Below are 25,361 nucleotides of genomic sequence, written 5' to 3'. Positions count from 1 at the left end.
TTTTATTAATATTCGTATTGTTTATTTTAAATTAATAAATATATTTTCTTTGAGTTAAATAAATCCTCGTATTATTTTTTTTATTGTTTACAAAAGCCGTCTTGACAAAATGGAAAAAAAGGAAAAACTTTTTTCCATTTTCAATGCAAACATATTTTCTAATTTGTGTTGACTAATTTATGGCCTTTTACTTATGCCTACATACAAACTTAATGGCAAAAATGAAAAAAAAAAATATAGAAACTGAAACGTATAAAGACATTTCTTTTAATGTAAAGGTTTTTAAGCCTAGGAGTAGGCAGTAAAAGAAAATTACAATTTTATAAGCAGTTTAGCCAAGAAATGGAGAAACTAATTTGAAATTGCCAAAAAGTAGCAAAGAGAAAAAAATAATACATACAACATTAAAATGTAAGTAATAGCTACATTTATGCTCATTGGAAAGACAATTCTAGAAACCACAAAATATTTTACTAGGTTATCAACAAATATTGAGGGGGTGTTACAGGAGACAGCCAGTGTAGAGTAGAGTGTGGCAAAATTGTTTGTTTTACCAAAAAAGGTGTATAATAAAAATAAATGTTAGTTAGTTTCTTGTTTTTTTTTTGCTTTTTGTTAAAAAGGGAGTTAGAAAGTATTTTTTTTATTAGAAGGGGATAATTTTTTTTTCGTTTTTCTTATACTTTGACTCAAGTGAATGTTATTTTAATATTAATCCCAAAAGGGATGTCTAATTTGCAGCTTTAGTGTGTTTATTTGAAAAAGCAAGAAAATAAACTTAATATTAAATGCACATTAGACATGACATACAATTTAAATAAATATAACAACTTTATGTTTAAATAATGTTTTAAGACAGGTTGGCAAAAGAAAAATACTTATATATAAAGATTTTTTTATTAAAAGTTTGTTTTAATAGAAATTTATGCAACATTTTATTTTTGTTAAAAACTTTTATGTTCCACTGTTAAATTAAAGGGATTTAACATTTACCTCTAACTCAAACTTTTATGTTTATATTAATTGTTATTGGTTATTTTAATAACTAAATATAACTGGTTTAATCTGATTGGTTAGTATATTTTTTTGCATTACCTTTGTTTTCTGCTAACCTTATAAATAAAAAAATCCTCTTTTTTATTTTTATTTTATATAAATAATTAAATCCTGTTTCATTATTATGTGTCATTGCATATTTAAAATAATTATATTATTGGTGGTTTTTTCATTAATTTAATCTCAAATTCTTAACAACAAAAAAATATAATATAATTTAAATTAATTCCACCAATGCTATCACATATTCACACACAAAAAAAAACGCCAACAAACCTTTATAAAAAATTAAAAAAAAATAATTGTGAATATATTGAATCCCATTATTAATGCAAAAATTATGCAAATGCAAAAATTTTTTTGAGAATTTTTTTTTTTATAAAAAAATTGTTGTATATAATAAATTTAAATAAAAAAATAAATATAAAACTGCTTCACTAACAGCTTATCTGTTAAAGCTTTTATATACCATATACACACATGGATTTTATAAAAATGAAATAGGACTTAAAAAAAAATTATATATTGTTTTATAAAATAAATTAATATAATTGTATTATTTGTATACAATTGTTAAAAAAATAAAAAAAAAAAACTACAGAAAAAAATATTTATAAAACAGGTAAATAATCATACATTTTTAATATAATTTATGCATTTTTATGTCCAATAAAAAATGCAAAAATTTTAATGTCTGCTAATGAAAATTTTATCTTTCCACAAAAATTTTTTATCTTATTATTTTTGTTAAATATTTTTTCAAATTAAAAAAAAATTAAATTCAAAATCAAACTTAATTTTAAATTCAAATATTGATTACGTTTTATTATACCGTTTTATTGGCATTCCCACCATTATTCAATTGCTTGGCAATAGTTAACTAATGTTAGTTTTTGTTGCTGTTATTTTATAATATTTAATTATTTGTATTTTGTATCTTAATTAATGTTGACACATTTTTAAATGTTTATCGTTAATTGCATTAAGACGAAACATGCAGCCAGTAATAGTAGTAATAGTAGTAGTCCAAAGAGAGAGAATTAAAAAAAAACGCTAAAAATCTGTTTAAAACTACCACAACTATAACAATAAAATTGTTTTATTATACAACAACAAATAATTAACATAATAATTAAAACCTATGACAACATTAAAGGCATGTAAAAAAAAACAAACAAGAAAATAACAATATTTCGTAACGAAAACATATTAAATTAAAACAAAATTTAAAATAAAAATTTTGCATAAAATTATTATTATAAAAACTTAGCAAAGTTTATTAAAGCTTTATTTAAGCTAGTTTAGTTAAACTTTAGATAAATTAATAAAGTTTAAAATATGTTCAAATACACTTGAAAGATTAGTTAAACTTCTTAATAGCAAGTTTAAGTAAACTTAAGAATTTAAAGATTAAGGTTTAAAAACTATGACCATTAATAGCAAATAAAAAATAAACGTTTGATATATTATATTAAAGAAATGAGTAAAAGTTAATTTTAGCTAAAAAGAATAAACTAGATTTTGCTAAAATTTTGTTTTAAGACTTAACAAAGTTTATGCAATGGGTCAGGTTTAGTTAAATTGGGTTTTATTATATTTTGTGTGGAAACAAACATTAAACATAATATTTTAAAAATTTTATTATATTTTTTTAACAATTTAATATTAATTTTTTCAAAAAAGTCTGTTTGTTTGTAGTTTCCCTGAATTTAAAGATTTTTAATAATGTTTAATTTATTATTTAATAAATTTAGCACATGTTTTCATTAGATTTTTCCAACAATAAAATATTTATGTTAATTAAATTTTCATATTTGTGTCTATAGTTTTCGTAATTGTTCATGACTTCTAAAGCCGCCTTGCAACCTGTCTTCAGCAATTTGTACCATAAAACAAACAGCATAATTAGTTCAACAAAAGAAATGTAATAAAATAGAAAAAGGTATGGTAATAAAAACAATCATGCTAATGAATAAAGAATTGTTAATTTCTGGGGATTTTAACTGGGTTAACAAATCATAACAATTTTAAAATTTAGTTTTTTCTTTATAATAACGCTTTTCGAATTCGTTTTAAGCCAAATTTTAATGAAACTGCAAAAGAAAAATATTATTAGAAAAACAACCTAAAAATCATGTCTCATATCTATTCATTGAAGTTTTAAAGTCATAGTTTTTAAAATTTTCTTTTTTATTTTTTCTATATGCAGTCATGTTCAAATATAAAAGAAACAACTGCAGATGAAAGAAGAAAAAACAAATGCAACAAATATAACATTGAATTAATACATGTGTAGAAAAGTCTATAACTAAAGAAATTGCATGAAGTTGCAATTTTTTGTTACTTCTTATTTTGTACATGCTTTAAGTTTAAACAAGAAAATTGTTTACTGATGGCCTAGACTCTCTAGTCTCTTTCTAAGCAGAAGAATAAAAAAAAATTACAAAAAATAGCGGACATGTTTTAAACAAAATTGTCGACAAATGGTTTACACAAGCATAAAATTTTTCCTTTTAGATCATGGTAAGAAAACTTAAAAAGGAGTCGTTGTCGGTTAGCAGCAGCCTTATTCTGGTAAACAACAGCTTATGTTAGTAAAAGTCTGAAAACTGCTGCAACAGCACAACAATTCAAACAAGATTAAATGATTGAATGGTTGCATGCAATAGTTTTTATTATTACAATTTTTTTCTTGGTTTTTTTCTTAACAGAATTGTTTTAGCACGACTTCGTATTATAGAAAATGATAGAGTAGAAAAAAAATAACTTAACATATTTAATACCAGAGAAAAAAAACAAACAGCAGAAAATTTTAATAATTTGCAAACAAAAAATACAATGTTTTTTTTCCAACATAATAGCAAAGCAATTAAAAATTAAAATTGTTGAAAGAAATTATTAAAGATTTAGCAGTTGAAACAGTGAAACCTTCATATATAACACACTCTTTTAAAATATTTTTAATTTTCTTATGTTTTAAACAGGGTTCAATTCCCATCTGAGGCATTGTGAAAGAACATTTTCCTTTTTAACTAACTATATTAAAAAGCAATATCTTTATTATTTGGTTTGTTTTACAGTTATCAAGGTCCCACTGTTTGGTTTTTCCCCCTTTTAATTTCTTTCACTATTGTTCATTATCTTGGTTTAAAGCCGTAAACTGTGTTAAAATTTAATTTTAATTAATTAAATTTATTTAAATAAATTCTCTAAAAAATTATTTCTTTTTCCACTCACTCCCCTTATCAATGTGCAATCTCCTGCTTAACTATTTGTTAAAGTTTTGCATTGCCCATTAAATGTTTTAACAAATGCTGCAGGTTGAGCTGCCAATGTTCTCTTTTTTTTAACAAAAAAAAAAAAAAAAAGGAATTTAATTAAAAATTGTGGTTTTTAAATAATGTTTCATATTGTTTTTATAATTTAATTAAAATTGTTTATATTTTTTTGCATTATTTATAGTATAACGTTGCACAAAAAAATCATAGTATTATTATAATTTGTCAATTTACGGCTGTTGAGTGTTTGTGTATGTGTGTGATTTTTTTTATAATGGACTTATGTTATCAATGAGTTTTTTTTTTCTCTCTTTTGTTTTAATATATAAATTTTAAAACATTTATTATATTTTATGGCTGGAAATTTATCTATAATACAATTATAAATAAAATAATTTATAAAAAAGTCGAGTGTTTTACTGTTTGTTATGTAATTGCTTTAATATTTTGTAACACGAAAAAAATATCTTTTAAATTTGTTTTTATCAATACAAAGGGAAATATACACAATTTTTATGATAATATTTAATGATAAAAATTTAGTGAAATTAAAATTTATAAATTGTTTTAACTGAATAATAATAGAGGTGGTGGTAAAAGTCTATGGTTAGTGGAGACACCTAAAGCAAAGTTTATATACAGCTTAAACCAAGTTTATACTCTTTAAACCAACTTTATTAAGCTCTTAATCGAATTTGTTCTACAATTTAGATTTTCTCCAAAATATAACTTAGTTAAACCTAGTTTAATGTATACTTTCATATAACCCCCTAGAAAAAATTTGATAATGTAAACATGGGTTAAAACAAAATTCCCAAAAAATATTAAGGTTACAAATTAAACATCACCTTCAAGCTAATATAAATTCGAAAACCATTTTAAAACTTTTTTCCACAAAAAAAAATTATTTTAAGTAAAATGTTTTTAAAAGAGATGAACTAAAAAAATCCCATCAACATAATTTATACGCTCAAGGCGATAATGAGGTATAATGGAGTAAGACGACATTGAGTTCATCAAAAGCAGCAGCATGTTAAACTATATTATTGAAATGAAATACAAAAACAACCAACAAACAAAAAATAAATACAGATCACCTAAGACAAGTAGAAGTCTTATGAAAAGCAAAAAAAAGAAAACAGGCTAACCAACACTAGGTAGAAGAGGCAGTAGTAGATATAGCCTGTGATCATGAAAGTAAAGAGAGAGAAAAAAATATGTATATATTATGTGTATCCAGACTAAGTGTGCATTTTAACTGAAAACTATTTTGCATATTTAAATAATACAAAGAAATATACACAGCAAAAATTAAACATCAATATATGTATAGTATAGCTAAAGAAACCAATGACTGACCATACATACTATAACAAAAGCTGACCATCAATATTATCATCGTCATATGTACAAAAACATACTTACACTCAAAAAATATACATACTTAAGTATGTCTTAATGTACACAGGGAGAGTGTGTATTTTAAGCCTTTTACAATGATAATACTTTAGAGAGGTGTATTGTGTCGGTCTATAAGTTTAAGAAAAGATGTTGATGACGACAATGATGATGATGATGACGACGATGACAACAACACTAACTAAAGAACATGGCATGTGATGCGTTACGATGATCACCTAATCAAAAAGGCTAAAATACTAAAAAAAAATACAACAAAATACAGATCTATAGCGCATGACACAGTGTAACAATTCAGTAAATAAATTTTTGTATAAAAATTAAAATGATGTCTAAAAAAAGTTTTAACTAAACTAGCAAAATTTCGGTTTTAATTAATATAAGTTTAACTAAACCAGCTTTACTAAAGTTTTAAACATCTTTTCTTAGTTTCTATATTCGTTTACACGTTTTTTCGGGTTAAGCTAAACTTGTTTAATTTAGGTTTAACTAAATTTAAAACAACCAAAAATTTATTAATCTAATTTTAACTTAAGCACCTAATCGAAGTTTAACTTAATATTTTTAACATTTTCAGTTAATGTCTTCAGTTTATATATTCGTTTATACTCATTTCCGGGTTTAGCTAAACTCGTTAAATTAAAGTTTAACTAAATTTAAAAGATGCTTAATAAGCCAAAAATTTCGTAATCTAAGTTTAACTAAACCAGCAAATCAAAATTTAACTTAACTTTCAAACATTTTCTAATTAACTTTTTTATTTGTTATCAGTTTAAAAATTCTTTTAAAATATTAAAAGGTTTTTTATAAATTTTTTAATTTTTAAATTTTTTCCTAATATTTATTAATATTTCGTTCAACTGTTAACTCATCTTAACAATTTGAGCTTAGACAATATAACAAATACAACAAGCACTACAAATATTTAGCATAAAAAAGCAGAACGAAAAAAATTCTATACAATATATAAAGTTTTTTTTCTTAAGCCAAGTTAAGAAAATGAGTTTGAAACGTTAAGAACTTGTTTTTAATTCATTTCAACTATAGGTATGTTTATTTTGTTTGTTGTTGTTATTGTTCATTTCAAACTTACTTAAAACATATAAAGCCGATAAAGCTTTAGAAGAAGAAGTCAAAAAAAACACCATCAGGCTAAAATAGCCAAGCCAGACCAACTAGCCTTAGCTCAGTCGGACGCTTAGTTAAACAGCTAGTCAGCCAAACACAACCTAATGCTGATGATAATGATGTTAAGGTATTCATTTTTATTTGAAATTTTTTTCTTGATTTTTTTTTGTTACTCTCCGATACTTGTTTTCTATATAGAAAAACGAACAAAAACAAAATTTGTATTTAAGCTATAGAAGATGATGGAATCTAAATATTAACATACATAGCATGGTTAAGTAATGGTTTTAAATGATTAACAAATACAACAAAGTTGTGTTTATTAAAGCTCTTCTTTTCAGAGATTTTTGTTTTTGTTGTTTTTCTTAAATCTTTAGTAATTTTTAAAAGAAAATTTTAAATTAAAAATAAAAATAAAAAACATACATACATACATTTAAGTATAGAAAAAAATGCTGATAATTTTTTTGTGATTTTTTGTAAAATTTATTTATCAATAAATTATGCTTTCCTGTTTAAGCATTTCAGCCAATTTGAATTCAATATTTGTAAATGTGTGTTTTTAGTGCAACAGCAGCAGTGCGTGTTGTTGTTGTTGTTTTTGTTTAATCCTACAATTTGTGCATTTATTCAACCAGCAAAACTTTATCTCAAAAAGAACATGTAAATTTACTTATGAAATGGGCCGGTTTATTTTTATTTATTTATATATTTTTATTCTGTTTTCCTCATTCAATTCTTTAATTTTTTTGTTCACCATTCCATACGCAATATTGATAAGACAATGAGCTAAAGCGAAAAATTCCGTACAAACAAAAATTCAAAAAAAGGAAGAAAAAAAATTACAAAAAACATAGTGTTGCACTTTAAAAAATGCATGCATAAACATGAATCAGACAATCGGGAGTACAAACAAATAATCTGAGAAAAAATTGCGAATTAAATAAATACGAAAGAATTGATAAAACAACAATAATGACAACAGCTTTAATGTAAAAAGTTTAAACCAGAAAGATTGATTATAAAAATATTTTATCGGAAACGTATAAAAGTTTTAAACTGAATAGATTTATCTATTCTTGTTGAGTTCATTTCTAGTTTACATTAAGCTACTGTTTAATTATAGTTCTAGTTCAGTTATAGTTCAATTATAATTCAGTTATAATTCAGTTTTAGTTCAGTTCTAGTTCAGTTCTAGTTCAGTTCTAATTCAGTTCTAGCTCAGTTCTAGTTCAGTTCTAGTTCAGTTCTAGTTCAGTTCTAGTTCAGTTCTAATTCAGTTCTAGTTCAGTTCTAGTTCAGTTCTAGTTCAGTTCTAGTTCAGTTCTAGTTCAGTTCTAGTTCAGTTCTAGTTCAGTTCTAGTTCAGTTCTAGTTCAGTTCTAGTTCAGTTCTAGTTCAGTTCTAGTTCAGTTCTAGTTCAGTTCTTGTTAAGTTCTAGTTCGCTTCTAGTCAATATAGTTCAATCCCTACTTAGTAATATATGATTCAAAGTCTTTCTTTTCAATTTATGATTTACGAATTCAATTAAGGCTTTTCTCCCCATTATTCTCCTTTAAGAAGTACCTGTCACATTGGATTAATATTTCCCCTTTCACAATCAAGATCAATGACACACAGACCCTACGCTAATTTGTAGCTTTTGCACAAAATAAGACAAAAAAATTCTTTACTACTTGGTATTCATTTGGGGTAACTTAACTATTCCTACGGCTAATTCAAGACCCAAACACACACGTTTACATATAAAACTGAAAACCAATTACAAAATATATATATTTATATTGTGGCACCTTACGGCTACAAAAAGAGCCAAAAAAAACACAACAACAGAAAACCTTAAGCAACATTTTGTTAATTGCTTGTGCTTGAAATGACAATGTCTTTTGTATGAGCAGCAGCAACAGTAGTATTAATGCAGCAGTTGTAGCCAAAAAGTGGAGAAGAAAAAAAATCGCGCAAGGCATATATAATGGTCATTTAATATAATTTTCAGTTTTCATACAGAAAACAGAAGAAGAGAGTTTCTGTTACTTAATGCTATTGTTGTTGTTGTTGCTGTTTAAGAAAATTTGCAATTTCGGACGACAGGTGATAAATAAATCGAAATAAACCTTATATGGGCGTTGAAATACAAAAACTATACACATATAAAGTCTGTAGTTGTTGCTGCTGTACTCGAGCAAATACACGATAATGCTTACTATAAAGGTTCACATTTTAGAGCTACTTTTTTCAGTAATTTTTTTTTTTTGCTTTTCTTTTGCTTTAATTGTAAAATTGAAATGAAATGTTTAAGCAAAAAAGTTATAAATGCAGCCAAGAATTGAAAAAGAAAGAATATCCTTCAATTTTTCTTCATGGTGGTTGGCGTTGATGAGTTTTATATGAAAACAACAAGTAATGTGGATGTGTCTTTTCAACCAGGTTGACTAAAATGGTATAAAGTGTTTTGCGTTATTGTTGTTGTTGCTGTTGGTAGATATAAATGGTCGAAGAGGTGCGGTGGCGGTGTTGGCGATGGCAGTATGTTGAAGGTGTTGCCTGCTATCAATTTTCATTGCAAGTGCGAATTGGTATTTTTATTTATTTCAAACAACAAAAACCAACAAAATTATCTTCTGATGATGACAATCATTGTAATGACTCTTAAAATGATGAATAAGACGAGGAGCTTTGTAGAAGTAGAGAAAAGAGGACCAGTGATTTGTGCTTATTTGACAACTTGTCTTTAAAAGAGTTGACATTTATTGTAGGGATTTAAGCGCATATTTAGGTGGAGTTGCAATCAGTTTCAGTCACTATGTATGCGTTTTTATGTTGTTATTGTTATTTTGTTGTTGTATTTCAGAGCCTAAAAGATCATGTTTGTTTTTGCTGTAACAAAATGATGCATGAGTTTTGTGATTTTTGTGTAAGACGACGACTTTGTTGTTGAAAATGTTAATTGTTGTTTTATGTACATATGTAGTATAAAGTAAGGTATTGTTGCTAAAGATTTGCTGACTTTAAAATTATGTTTAACAAAACAAAAACTCTGTCGTAGTTGTCTTTAAAATTGGTTAATTATAATGATTTATTAAGAAATCATCATATTAGAGTCTGAATGCGAAACAAAATAAAACAACCTAAACCCAACAAGTTGTTAAAAGAAAATTAAAATTTATGAACTTTGTAGAGATAATGAGTTAAAAAGTTTAAACACGCACTAGAGATTTTTTTATAAATAAAATAAGTTTTTGTCTTTAAAAAATGTCTATTTAATTTTTATATTGAACTCAAAAATTAACTCTCTTTTTTCTCTTTTTCTTTGCAGATGGTAAGTTCTTATCATCACTAAATCCTACAGAACTAACATATGATGGTAAGTCACATTTCATCGCCTCATTATTAACACTTTATATTTAAAAAAATTCTCTTTAAATTTAAAAGCTAACTCTTAATTTCTTGCATGGCTTAAACTCTAAAACTATCAAAAGCAAAGTTAAGTTTTCAAATCTATAAATCATATTAATTTAAAGAAATCTTTAAAAAATCACCACAAAACAGTAGCATTTTCAGGCAACACATAAATTAATTAAAAGCTTTTAAAGCAAAAAAACATTAATCAATATTAAAACAAAAAAGAAAACTAAGAAATTAAAAAAAGCAAAAAAATCAAATTAAAGTTTTTTTTTAAAAAATAAAGAAAATTATGTCAAGAAGCAGTTTTAGTTATTATTAAAGAAAAGGCTTTATACAAAAACAAAACAACACAGGATGTGTAACAACAACGTTTCGTTTAAAAACAGGGCAGCTGATAAAAATTCATTATAAAGTTTTAAATTTTAATTAAAATTTTTTCTTGCAAACCTTCTTTGATGACGTTTTCGTCTTATCTTCTTTTTTTGTCTTCCTTCAAGTATTTGTTGGTTGGGTGTATATAAGATGAATAGAATAAGTGATGGACAGCTCCCGCACGCTAAATGATCGATCACGTTTCAAAGGGCCGTAATAAAAAACGCCCTATTGGCCTTAAACTTAATAATGGCCAGGAACTTATTATAAATATATTAAAAGATCACCTATAATGAGTTTTAAAAAGAGTCTTGACTCTGAGGGAAGAGACGCATTTTCATTCATTCACATTTCTTCATTGATGGTGGTGGTGGGATTTTCTTTGATGAAACCTCTAGTAGTAATTTTTAATTTTGATTATAATTGTTGTTGCTTTTAGAGCTTTAAAGCTACTGTAAAAGTATAGTGGTTTAAGAACGTGCTTGATCGACACCCATTTTTTTGCTAAGGCAAAGAAATTAAACGAATTTATGTTAAAGGTTTTGAAGTTATAAAATGCGTTGAAAAATTTCATCACTATGCTAACAAAGTAATCGGTGGTAAAGAGACAGATTTTTTATTTTAGAAGTGTAGACATTTTTATTGATTGATTGTAATCTTTAGAATAATAAAAGTCTGGCTTAAAAACTCTTGTAAATATTTAAAAATATTTCATGACGACTTTTCTACAATTTTGTTTCTTTTTTTCTATTTGTTGTATTTGACTTAAGTGATTATTTTATGCCCAGGCAAACAGAATTCAATTTCTTTTTTATGAATTATTTATGAAACAAATTGTTTTCCAACCAAAATCCAGAAAAAAATATAAAACTTTTATCCTTAAATATCCTGTTGATACCCCCACACACACAAAAAAAAAGCAGTAAGAAACTTGCAAATTGTATGAAAAAGAAAAAGACGTAAGCAACCCCTCATAAATTTTGTATCTCTTAAGATGTTTTAACAATTTTGCAATATCTACCAGTATGTGACCAGCATCTTAAGTTAAAAAACTCCTCCCTCTTATCATGCTAAATAAAAAGACACATAAATATTAACTTTAGGAAAATGTTTCTATTAAGTTGAAAGAAAATAAAACAAATTTTTGTTTAATAATTTAAATTTCAATCTTCAAGAGAACCATAAAAATGACAATATGTGAAAAATGGAAATTTAATTATTACCAAGAAAACCATGACAATAACAAAAAAAACTATTTTAATTATTTATATTTTTAAACATAGGGATAAGTAATTTAATTGTTTCATTCATTTAAAATTATTTAGCTTTTTTTAAACTTTAAACTTTCCAACTTACAAGTAAATTTGGATTGAATTTATTTTAAAAAAGCTCTTAGTATACAATAGATTCCATTTTCGTTAATTTATAAAAATTTCATAATATTTTTCACTCTAAAAATCATATACATAATATTCAACTCTGGTATAAATTAATTCCTAGCTTTCGCTACACTTTACACCCAACTTAGCTACCGAAACTTTACAATAGCCAGTCGATCAGCCAGCTAGTTTGGCTACTACTCTAACCGCTACTAATTCCTTTAAAAAATCTACCCATCCTAATAAAAGCAAAAGATATAAAACATTTACTCTAAAAATTAGTTCTGCCTATAAAAAAAACAACGAAACGTAACCAGCTAACCGCCAATACGTAAAGTATTTAAAGACTCCACACACATATTTTTATGACTCCTCTGGCCATTAAATCTTTTACAGAGTTGTTTAATTTTTTATGAGTTTTTTTTCTCGTCTTAAAAAGCATTTGAAGAAGAAAAGAAGACAAAAAGAAGTAGAAGTATTTATTAAAAAAATATAATATGCAAAAATTTAAGAGTTGTTACTACGTTTTTAATAACTATAAAAATGAGTTTTATGATCAACACTAACAGTTTTTACACTTCATTTTTCATAATTTTGTTTCTACTCTTCGACTTTTATATGGTTTATATACATACATATGTATATGGAAAACAAAACACATAAATAAATAAATAAATATGAAAACAATAAAAAATGAACTATAAAAATGTTAAACATTATTTCCATAATTAACAGCGATTTGTTGTTGGTGGCGTGGCATGGCAACAGGCGAAAGAGATTTGAGACTGAAAAAAACTTTATTTTATATTTCATATAATAACTATTTTTTAATTATCTTCCTACAAAAATATGCTATTGATTTTGCTTTATATCACAGCCTGAAATTAGGCCTAAAGTGTAGTTTCTTTTTAAAAAACAATAAAGTCCCCTAAAAGTATACTTTATATTTTGTGTGTTAAAAAAAAACAACCTGACATCATCTTTATTTATTTAACTATCAAACTCAAATCTTTATACTCTAAAAAATATTATTATTGTTATTATAGTTGCTTGTCTCTAGACATGTTAATTTTTCAAAACTGAACTTCAATTTGAAATTCTCCACTAACCCATATTAAAAGCCATTAATTTTAAAACAAACATAAAAATAACTCCTCCCCAGCAAGCTACAGCCAAAAAAGTGCAAGTGAACAACGGCAGACAAAAACGAACTGAGAAAAAAAAAAACAAATAATAAATGGTGTTAACATTTATTTGTTACTATCATTTCTGGTAGTAGTTGTAGAGCAAGCTCCTCCATATGATGACGATAATAATGATGATAATTTTTTTCCAATTTTTTTTTTGTTAAGCACGGTGACCTCTAAAAAAAGTGAAGTTTATATTTACTACTGCTACGTTTAGCTACAGTACTAATAACTCGACACACAATAACATAACACACACAACTTAGAACAAAAACACAAGTTTTAAATAATTGTCTGTCAGAACTGTCAAACAAGTCGGCAAATAATAAAATTAATGGGCACCACCATAAAGTTAAAGCAAAAAAAAAAAACACAAATACAGCAACATTGACTACTATACACAACAACACAGCAACAATTGTTCTTTCTTACAATTATGATTTGAAAAAATACTTAAATATATAAAAATTTTCTTAAATTCTTTTGTTGCATTTTTGGTTTTTTCTGTTTTCAATATTTAAAGAATGTTTATGGTTCAATGGCTTTTACTTTGTTGTTGTCTGTTATTAATTTTGTTCTGTGAACTGTATGTGTGTATGGAATCATTGTTGGTTAACAAAAGTATGCAATGCAAAATTTTGTTCTCCACTTTTTCAGCCGCCAAGTTGAATTATTGTTATTTTTTTTTTATTTTGGGCTAAAATTTATTATATTTTCGTGAGCTTTTTTACTTACATTTGAGTGTATGGTAAATGAGCGTGTGTGTGTGTTTGTATGCAGACAACAATAACAAATATTCATTCATACAATTTATGGGCCAAAAATTTAAAACAGGCTAGAAAGAGATGGCCTACAACACATACAGACAATATAAACCGAAAAATAAAACAACAACTACAATAACATACAAACCATAATGTCTTGTAGTAAAATCATAGTATTTACGGGGATTTCCCTTTTAAAACAACAACAACAAAAACAACTTGAAAAAAATAAAAGTGATATATTAATGTGGGAGCTTTGAACTCTTCTCTTCTGTACTGTTACTACTACCAACAACTACAACTAGTAAACTCTTGCACACAGATTTACAAACACATGCTTACATTGACTCGCACACAGTGTGCTTTTAAGTCAAGATGAAAAATTATGGCTTTTAATTTGTTATAAATTTCACCAGCAGATTTTCAAGGTCACCAACATTGTTTTTTGTATTTTTCGTCGGTGCTTTTAATGCTGTTGCTGATAATAATAGTAAATTTAAGCAAATTTAAAAGGGATTTATTTGAAAATTATTTGTTTTAAATTTAAAGTGTATGTCTGACGTGAAGTTGAATGAACTTTGGAACTTAGAAAGAAGAAGTTATTTTAGCATTAAATTAAAAAAGCTTTTTTATCACTTTTGTCGGCAAAAAATTTTCAAAAAGAGTATCTTAAGCTTTAAATAATTTAAAAATGTTAAAAGAAAATGCTTTGATTAAAGTTATTTGTAAAAAGCTTTTTATGGTAGCTTTTATTACAAAGCTTTTTAACCGGATTATAGTTTTCTTTTTTGTTAAATAGTGCTGTTTAACTAAGCTTAACACAGATTTTCTTTCTTTTTTAGAAAAAGTTAAGTTTTTTTTTAATATATAATATAAAACTACTTATTATAATGAAGTTTTTTTAAAAGAAGCCTATTTTTAGTAAAGCTTTTTTTATAAAATAAAGCTTTTTTCCAAAAAAATTTCAGAATTAAATTATTAACTATGTTTTATGAAAATGAGCCTTTCCATAAAAATATGTTAATGTATGAACACTTCTTACTTTGATATAATTTTATTGAAAAGCTTCTTCCTAATTTCACTTCCTTAAATTTCTGTCAAAAAAGTCATTAAACTTTTCAGTTTTTGTTTTGTTCTGTCATTTTTCATTTAATTTTTTTTACAAAACACAACGTGTAGAAAGAGACGACAATTGTTGGTAACATTTTTTAAATTATAAATTATATTTTCAATATGTTTGTAGACTTTTGCTGTCATTCTAATTGTCACTATGTGTCAATAATGACACTTAATAAACTAACTTAACAGTTTATATATAGGTTTTTTTTTTAGCATACAATCAAACAATCATTGTCATCATTATCAACATTAATAATGACAATGTAGAGATGACAATACGGACGCTTATGATGATGATGATCATCATCATCATTATCATAATCATCAATTAGGCGTCAGTCGGCTACTGCTGCTGTTTTGCAAGTCTCGCTTGCTACAAATAATAAAATAAAGTAGATTTTCATTTAAAGGCCTCTTTTACAACTTTCAATTTATTTCAATAAAACAAAATGAAATAACAAAAAACAAATGAAAGTGCCACATTATGTCAAATACACTTCATATACATAGTAGTTTGCAGTTTTGAAAAATTTCAGACATACACCCAAACAAACACTCGAAAACGCGAACTCTTTTCTTGTGTTTAAAAAAATCAAGCAGACAAATTGTTTTGTGGCACAACGTACAGACAAAATATACATACATATGTATATACAAACAGCCTGTATATTTTTATATTTTAGAGGTCATTCTCTATGCATATTTCTTTTTTTGACAGCTTTTTGACAGCTAAGCATGCTTTTTCCCTGACTCCTACCCCGGCAACAATTCATTTCACACACACATGTCATTTACAGTTAATAGAGTTAAACAAAAATGTTTATTTTATTAGGTTAGTAGTACTACTATTTAGTGTAAATAAACCAAACACAATAAAAAATCTCTTTATTTTTTGACAAATCCCCCAAGTTCAGTTGGTTAAATCAATAATATTTAAAAATAAAATAATAATTTTAATGAAAATTTGTATTTTAATAAAATTTATATAAATTTTAGTAAATTTGGAGAAACTTTAATACGAAAATATTAAAAGAGGTTTAAAAATAGCTTTATGTTGCTATTTCAAAAGAAAATTAAAGCCTTTTTTAAGGATATCTTAATTATGCATTACCCTGTAAGCGGTTAAACTGCCAAAATTGACTTACACAATGTTTATTTGATTTTAAAATAATTGAAATAATCTTTAAAGCATTTTTTTTTTAAATTTAATAAAGTATTTCTAATTTTTAAACAATTTCCCATAAAATTGCATTTTCTTAACATTATGGTTCCATCTTTCTTTTCCTTTTCTCTTAAACTTTTATATTTTATTACTATATTTTTTTCTACTGTTTTTGTTTTTTTATGCTGGAACCTTAACATGGTTTGTTAGTAATGGTTGTTAAGCTCAAACATTTGCTCTCTCGTCTTTGAGACCCTGGTTGCCATATTAGATTTTTCTAAAAACTATTTCCGCTTCTCCCCACAACAACAAAAACTAAGGCAACAAATTGGCCAAAAGGGAAGGAGAACCTACATTATACACTCTACATACAAACATATAATAAAGAATATACTAAATTTGGTGTATTTTTTCGTTATTTTTTTTTTCTAAATGTAAGAGTAGTGAAAAGTTTAAGAGTGTATATGTATGGAAAAAATACTACCCTCAGCCAAGACTTTGACTGGTTGTTGTTTGTTAGATGAAAATGGTGTGTGGCTTAGAAGTGCCATGGTATACACATTCTCACATACACTTTCTATAGGAACTTCATTCTCTGTATGTATTCATCCAAGTATAAGCATTGCACGAATGAATGCTTCAAATAACAACAAAATTGTAAAGTATATACATACATATAAAGGAATAAAAAATCTATAGGAATGAAGTATAAAAAATATATATATAAAAAAGTTTTATTCTTTTATTTTTGATGGAAAGAAATGCAAGCAAGAAAATTAAGTCAGGCACAAAAAATATATTGTGACAGCTAAGGATTTTAAGGAATTCTCTGTTACACAGTATACTGCTGCTGTAGTTCAAAATGAAATTGCAAAAAAAAAGGAAGTAACGGAAAAAAATTCGTTAAGCAGAAAAGAAATTAAATTTAAAAATTGTTTTGCAACCCTTCTTCTATGTAGAAGATTTTGTAGAAAAAAGCTAATAATACCATTTGCTTTATTACATTTTTTCATATAATTTCTTTTTTTTATATATATTTTTTGTAGTTACCATCTTCCATATAAGCTCTTAATGTTATTTTTTAACTTTTTTTCTTTATTTATTAAAGCAAAAATAACAAAAAATTAATTGCTTTAGTAAAGACTAGTTGTTGAGAAGGACAAAAAAATGAAAAACATAACGGTTAACCCATTTCCCAAACGATTAGAAATATCTTAAAGCTTTTTATAAAACTTTTATATAATATGCAATATATAAATACAATTTAATTTAAAGCTTTAATTAAGCTTAAAAAACAACAAAGCTCATTTTAAAAGCTTACCAATTAAGAAGTTAGGTTTAACATTTTAAACGTTCAAGTCATTAAGTTAATTTAATAAACGCATTAAAGCTTGTTACAAAAAAAGCTTCAGAAAGCAATGTTAAATGTTATTGAGCTCTTTAAAAACAGTTTCTAAGACATTATGACTATTTCTACACAAGGGGTTAATATAATATAAAAAATGTGTTCCATTGAAAAAATAAAATAAGTTTGCGAAAAAAACCAAAGCAAAAAGGAAATGAAAGTATTTTTAAGCACAAGCTTTAGCCAAATAGTAAATTGGAATTTTTACATTTTGTGCACACTACTCTTATGGTATTTTTGCTACTAAGCTTCTGGTTTTTTGTTGTTACTTTTTTCTTCTTGTCTGCTTTACACTGCTTACAAGCATGTTATAGTAGTTTTTTCCTATGTTGTTTGTGCCACACCATCTAGTAGCATTCATGCAACAAAATTTACTTTAACTTTTTTTAGCTTAATTTTAACAACATTCTTTAAAAACAAAATGTAGAAAATTTCAGCAAAAAAGAATGAATATTTGTAAAGAAATGTATATGAAATGTTAGAACAAAAAAAAATGTTGCATTGCTATGTATGCTGGTTTTTTGTGGATTGCGAACAGTAGCTGGTATATTACAAATTTTATAAATATTTTACAAAAATAATAGCTTTTTAAAGAGGTCAAATAATGTTTAAAGAAAACTTTAAAATTTTATTAATTTTTACATTAAATTAACTTGACAAATACAAAAAAAAAAATTTAGTTTTTAGTGCTAAACATTTTTTTCCAAAAATTATACCTAAAAATGTGCTCTCAATAATATTTATAAGAAACTCCTAAAAGTATGCACTGCAAATTGTTTATTAACAATTTAATGGATTTTGCCGTAATAAATTTAAATTTTAACTAAAATTTAATTTAAAATGGTTTATTTAATCCTACAGATGTTGTTCTTCTTTAAAAGAAAGGAAACAAAAAATAAAAAACTCATGTTCTAACAAAATTGTATGATAAAGAGCATAGAAAAAATATATAATACGACTACGTGTATATATATAATATGATTTCTTTCTTTTTTTCCTAGAGGATGTTAATAATGATGATGATGTTGGTAGATGACGTTATTTAATGGGGTGCTTTGATGCGATTGGTTTTCATTTTAACGCAGGCGCTTAAAAATCATCGAATCATTCTTCTAAGAAGAAAAATATATAGTATTAAGATTTTTCTGTTGTATTTCTTTTTATACTGTTCCGATTTGCCTCTGTTTGCAAGTTGCAAGGATGTACTTAGTAAATGAAATAAGAAGATTGAACGCGTCAAACCAAAACATATCAGCAACTAAAAGTATGCTTTGTTTGTTATCGAAAAGTTTTCAATATAATAATTAAGGGTTTTTATTGCTTTATATTAATGTTTTTCTTTAAGAAAACAAAACCAAGTTCAACATTATGCTGTTCGTTTTTATATTTAAATTTGTAGTATTTTTTGCGTTTTATTTTTTTCATATATATTTTTAATTTTCTTTATTATTTCAATAAATTTATGTTATGTGCTTTACCAAAATTTGTTAACTGGAGCAACAAGTGTTTTTTATTGTTACAAATTTTTACCTTGAATTTATGATGTAAAAGTTTTAAGCTTAAAAACCGTCAAGATGACCATAAATTACTAACTAAAATTTCACAAAAAAACGCACACAGACAAAAATATAAAAAAACACACAATTACAGGCAAATTTGTTTAAACTACACACACACAAAACAAGAAACACATTTTTTAAAGGCTAAACAATTAATTGCAAATTTTACCAACTTTAAGTCATTTACTTAAACATGTTTGGGTATAAAAAAAGGAAAAAAATTAAAGCCTACTTTTAAGAGCCATATTTTAATTTTAACTTCCTTTTGAAAAAAAAACAGCAACAACAAAATACTAAAGTTTTTTATAGCTGTTGTTGTGTACATGTACATGACGATGACATTTTACTTTTATTGGGTTTGTATATATGATTGTCTGACGGTCTGTATGTATAAGTGTCCGTAGTTATACTTACAACGACAATTTCCTCATTATCGTAAAATTTATTCAAGCAAAATAAATTCATTGGTCGTTAACCTTGACACTGGTTTTTCCACCATTACACGTTAACTTACTTTACTTCACTTTGTATGGATATTTTAAGTGTAAATGTCGATGTATAAGTAAAATTTTTAGCAGTATGTGTTTTACACTGGGTAGACAAATGGATGTGTGTGTATGGTTATGTAGAATTTAACTGTATGAAAGTGTTTTAACACACTCGATTATTTAAGTATATATTGTAACTGTATGTAATGTTTAACTACATATCTGTTCTGTGATTGTTCTGCCGGCCTTAACTAAAGAGTGTAAATGTACTCTTTTTGTGGTTTTTTTACGATATTATTATTTTTTTATTTCCTAAAGGGAGTGTGAGGTTAACAGACATTTGATTTTTATAGTTTTTATCGAGTCACAAAATGTTTATAAACCTCAAAGCCCAAAAGTTTTATTAAGACTATACAAATTCATTTAAAATTGTTACAATTTTAAGTATTTTATTATGTCTAGCCTAAAAGTAGGCCTTATATATTACAGCTTGTATAAAAATTTAATTAATTTAACATACTTTTAGGCAAAAACTTAAATACTCAGGCTATAAACCCAGACATTGTTATTTTACAGGAAAAAATAATTACTTTTTAAGTAAATAATACAAAAATAAATATATATGATATATATATATATATATATATATATATGATTTTTTTTAATTTTTGGAAAAATATGCAGCCAGACTAGGTGTCCTTATTCCATAATTAAACACAACACTACGACACACTCTGGCTAGTAGTAACTTGGTGTCTGTTTCTTAAAATGGCCAAAAACAAAAGAAAAACACACATACATAGCACAACTTTAAATATGGCAAAAACCATAAATGAAAAACAAATGGCTCTAAAAACAGAAAAATATTCTATATGTATAAAACAGAAAAATGAATATTTTGTTCATGGCCTACAACTTCCATACTTTATGGCACCCGAAAAAACAAAAATGCATTGCAGACATAACGACACACCACATACAGTAGGAATTTTTTGTGCACAGCTATGGTTTTTAGCCTTAAGCATTAAAGCCTTAATGTAGACTTTATACCTAAAAAATATTAAAAATAAAACAACAAGAAGTCTGCTTAAATAAAACACATAAATCGCTATTATTTTAAGTAAAAATTCACACACATTTAAAAAAGGGTTGTTATTATTAAAAGTGAACAGTCCAACTAAAAAAACAACAACAAAAATAATAATTGTAATTTTCATTTATTTTTTCCTCAATATTCTTTTTATTTTTGTTAAACAGAATAAGGCTAAAAGTAGAAAACAGACAGGAAAAAAGGAAATACAAAAAACTACAACTTACAGAATTCAAAGCGCATGTGTTTGCCGGTTGCTGTTGTTGTACAACAATATTTTAAGTAATACATAAAATTTTATCTACTACTTAGTTTACATACATGTTGTATATTTACATGTATAAGTAAAAGTCATGGTATAATTTTTTTAGCTGTTTTTATTATATTTTTGTAGTAGTTGTTGTGTATTTCGTTTTGTTTTCGGTAGTAAACAAATGAGTAAACGCAAATAAACATAATAATTATTTTGTGCTAATAAATCAATAATTTCAAGTGTAGAAAATTTTTAAAGCCTAAAAGTAGGAAACATTAGTTTTATGCAAAATTAAATTAAAACATTTAAGTTTAACCAATTTTTAGTATTTTAGGGAGTTTTATTTTCGGAAAAAGGTATTATTGGAGTCTATAACTAGGCTACATTATGAGTTTTTTTTAGACAAAGTTTATAAATCAATAATTTCAAGTGTATAAAATGTTTAAAGCCTGACTATAAGCAACAGTCGTTTAATCTAAGAATAAATTTAGCAAATTGTTAATATTTCATAGATTTTAAAGAAAATAATTATTATTGGAGCCTTAAAGTAGGCTTTATTATAAGTATTTTTTCTACTAGTTAAGTTAGGCAACACTTTAAAAAATCGAATTAAACTAGAATTATCAGAAAATTTTTGTAAAAATAATTTTAAATAAACTGTTGAAACCAAAATTGTTATATGAAAATTGTCAAAATATGGTAACATTTAAAAACAAGCAGATATTGAGAACATGAGGGTAAATGCAAACTCCTTAAAGTAGGCTACGGTTTCGAAATTTTCTTATATATGGGTTTTTCTACTGAAAAGTCTACTTTTATCAATTGACTATGTCATAGGACATAGTCAGTTCAATTAATCTCTTAATTTTCCTAGGCATAGAGCAATTTCAGCTCTTGGTTTGACAAATGTAGACTTTTTAGGGGAAATGTCCATATTTCTATAACAAATCATAAAAATAAAAAACCAATTTTGCAAAAATATTAAACTGTTTTAGTTAAAGCTTAACTATATAAATTGTGCGAAAAATCTCTTTAAATTTAACAATTTCTCTCTCACTCATATTACCTTTTAATGATATGAAGCTGGTTTTATTTTCTAACACAGAATATAATTTCCGTTTTTATTTCCTATTGATTTTCTAATCAAACAAATAATACAAATATAAAAAAAGCTAACTACATTAAAATAAAAAATGAGTATAAATTTGCAGTACAAGTTTTTGTACCAACAATAAAAAAACAAGGAAAACACGCAAACCAAAATATGTATATAATAAAAAAATAAAAGAAACTAAAATATTTTGCAAAACATTTAACAGAATAAAAAAAATTAAAGAGTATTTTTTTTTTGGTTCATTTTGATAACTGGAAATTAAAGTTTCCCATAATGGCTTTTTACTGGTGATTACTGGCAAAAAATTTTGCGGTTGATTTCGTTTAAGCTTAAATATAAAGAGGAAAAAAAGGATTTTATAAATACACCATTAAGAACAAATTTTATCAAGCTTAATGATCATTGTCATCATCATCAACTTCTTGTTGGTAGGAGAGTAGCATTGGTCAGTCAATGGCTACTTTTTTTTCTTTGGTTACTAAATCCTTGGGTTCAATTTAATTCCTAAAGCATAAATACATGCTCATATGTAAGTACGTTTCTGAGTATGGTAGAGAATGTACGTACGTACGTTTGACGGTCACGTGACCCTAATAAATCACAGAATTAATGTTACGTGAAATGTAAGTAAGTGTGCGTGTATGTGTAAGAGAGCATACACTCAATATTATTGACTCTGACTGACTTTCGATATGAAATTTTATAGTAACTGTAACAATCTTGTATTTAGGCAAATGTTGAAAAAAAAACTAATTTCGAAACCGGAAAAATTGTACTTTCCTTTTGGTCTAGCTGTAGCAAAGTAAATGTTATAAGTAGAATGGAAATAAAGGAAATTAAAAAACGAGAGTAGAATTTTTAAAACAATATAATGGACTGACTGTTAAGAATATTTTACAAAAATGTTTATAACAATTGTTAAAGCTTTAACTGAAATTTAAATTGTTAATTGTTCACATAAATTTTATTTTTTTATCTAAAACACTATAATATCTAGTTAAATATGCTTGTCATAATAACAATTATATGATCTCACTTGTTAAATACCGAAAATAAGTTATTAATACTATTGTTTTTAACAAAACAACACTTTTTTCTCTAGACTTTAGCTATTTAAGTGTTTTTTTATTTTTTTGTTAATTTTTATACAATTGCAATGTAAATTGTCACCTTAAACCAGTTGAATACAAATATGACAACTATAACCAAGACACAAAACTTAAAAGTAGAATATACATTACACTTATAATATGCAAAATAATATTAAAATACCAGCATATGAAGATGAAACAAATAAAAAAATAAATAAACTCCTTGAAGCAGACAACATTAGCGCAACAACACCAGCCCGCAACAACACAACAACAATAGTAATAATAATAAAAATAATATGAATCTCAATGATGCTGTTGTTGATGATGATAATGATGATGACGCCTACGCAAACATGTCGCAACTGTCATTTTAGCTTATAACTTTGCCTTTTGTATGTTTATATTAGTCACACTCTTTTCTTAATGTTTTGTTGTATATTGTACTTGGTGAATATAATTTTTTTACCCGAAAAAATAAAATAACACCAAGCAGCAGCAACAGCAAAAAAAAGAGGTATATAATGATGACAAAAATTATATGTATTAAAAATGTGTTTGTATACATTTTCTTTTTATTATTAAATAAGTATCTGAAAAGACAAAGAAAATATGTGTGTTTGTATATTAAACCATCACCCAAGAACAACCAGAAATATAAGTCTTTGTGACGTATAGTGTTATCCACTATCCAACCATAAAGTTCTGTACACCAGCCTGTTATTAGTGGGATATATATACAACTTGCTACAACACATATTTGAGCAATGTTAAACATCAACAAAAATTAAAATAATAACATTTAAGTAACTTTAAGACAGCTATCATGAAAACAAACTTTTTTTGGTGTTGAATGCATTTCTCTTTTTTTAATTTGGCATTTTGTACGCCCTGATGTAGGCATTATTTTTGGTTAATTAACATTTTTATTCGAAATTTAAACGAAATATCATCAAAGCCTTAATATAGGCAAGATTTTTTTAAATTTTATTTAGTTAGTTTTATAGTTAATAAACAGTGTTTTCTTTAATTCATAAACAATTATGATCTATTAAATTTTGTCTTTTTTGCGCCTCAATATAGGCAATATTTGTTTATTTCAATGTTTGATAGCAAATAGTAAACAAAATTTTAAATTTCGCAGCCTAAACATAGACAACATCTTTATATAAATTTATACTAAATTTAAAGAAATTTTAATAAAAATATAAAATCCATAAAATGTAACCAATCATTGAATTATTTAAATAACCAATTGCTTATCGTGAAGCGCTCTATATAAATTTACAGAAAACGCAAAATATCAACCTCATCATAACATCATTGTTCAAGACATTTAAGCATTCTTTCTTCTTTATTCTTTCCTGTATTTCTCCCACAACAAAGCAGCAAAAGACGTGTTGTTCATCTAAAAAAAAAACCCAGTCCAATGAAAAAAGAACACAATTTGGTTATAATATGCATAAACTGCAAAAGTAATATTTAAAAAAAATGTAAAGAATATGCATCATGCAAATAATATTATGCCTGAATTTTGAAAAGAATAACTAAGTTTTGCAACAAAAGAAAAAACATCATTTTTAAAATTAAAGGTGTTTGAACGTGTGGGAACAGTATATATATTACATGTAAAAAAGATGTCCATTTAACAAGAAATTTTTGCAATCTCTTCGAGATTATAAGTATACTCTATAAGGTTATTTGCTTGATTTCATTTTAAGGTAAATTGATACATTTTTTTGGCTGTACAAACGCCAAACAGGGTGTAATTTATATGTGTTTAAAAAAAAGAACAAAAACAACAATCAGTTTTAAGTTTATACTCCCTCTATAAAATTTTAAAGATCTTCATACTTTTTTTTCATGATTATTAATTTTAGTAAACACACAAGATAAATTACTTTAAAAATTTTAACTTTTTTTTGGAAAACAACAGCCACGTGCTGGGGGTTTGTTTGCTCAACAAGATCATATATCATTATTATGTATGCATTATAAAATGCATTCTGATGGCCTTACGAATCCCTCACTTCAATTAAACTAAACTAAAATGTTGTTTAATTTTTTTCTTTGGTCTGATATATTCTTGTGTT

At 25.5% G+C, this 25,361-nt stretch overlaps 1 protein-coding gene across 2 annotated transcripts in view; it reads left to right on the top strand.

The window, feature by feature from the left end:
• The window catches only part of LOC111676085 (homeobox protein homothorax), a 145,239-nt gene that overhangs the window by 85,877 nt on the left and 34,001 nt on the right, over nucleotides 1-25,361 (top strand). The window contains exon 8 of one of the 2 annotated variants that reach the window (XM_023436970.2): nucleotides 10,197-10,199. In XM_023436970.2, coding sequence (XP_023292738.1) covers nucleotides 10,197-10,199 — 3 coding nt within the window. Of the gene's footprint in view, nucleotides 1-10,196; nucleotides 10,245-25,361 lie in introns of both variants that reach the window. The other variant, XM_046948171.1, reaches the window with a different exon arrangement.

Source organism: Lucilia cuprina, chromosome 4, assembly GCF_022045245.1.
Source record: "Lucilia cuprina isolate Lc7/37 chromosome 4, ASM2204524v1, whole genome shotgun sequence".
Classification (NCBI taxonomy): Eukaryota; Metazoa; Arthropoda; class Insecta; order Diptera; family Calliphoridae; genus Lucilia; species Lucilia cuprina.
The sequence above is the reverse complement of the archived record's forward strand: the minus strand, read 5'-3'. Positions and strand labels throughout refer to the sequence as shown.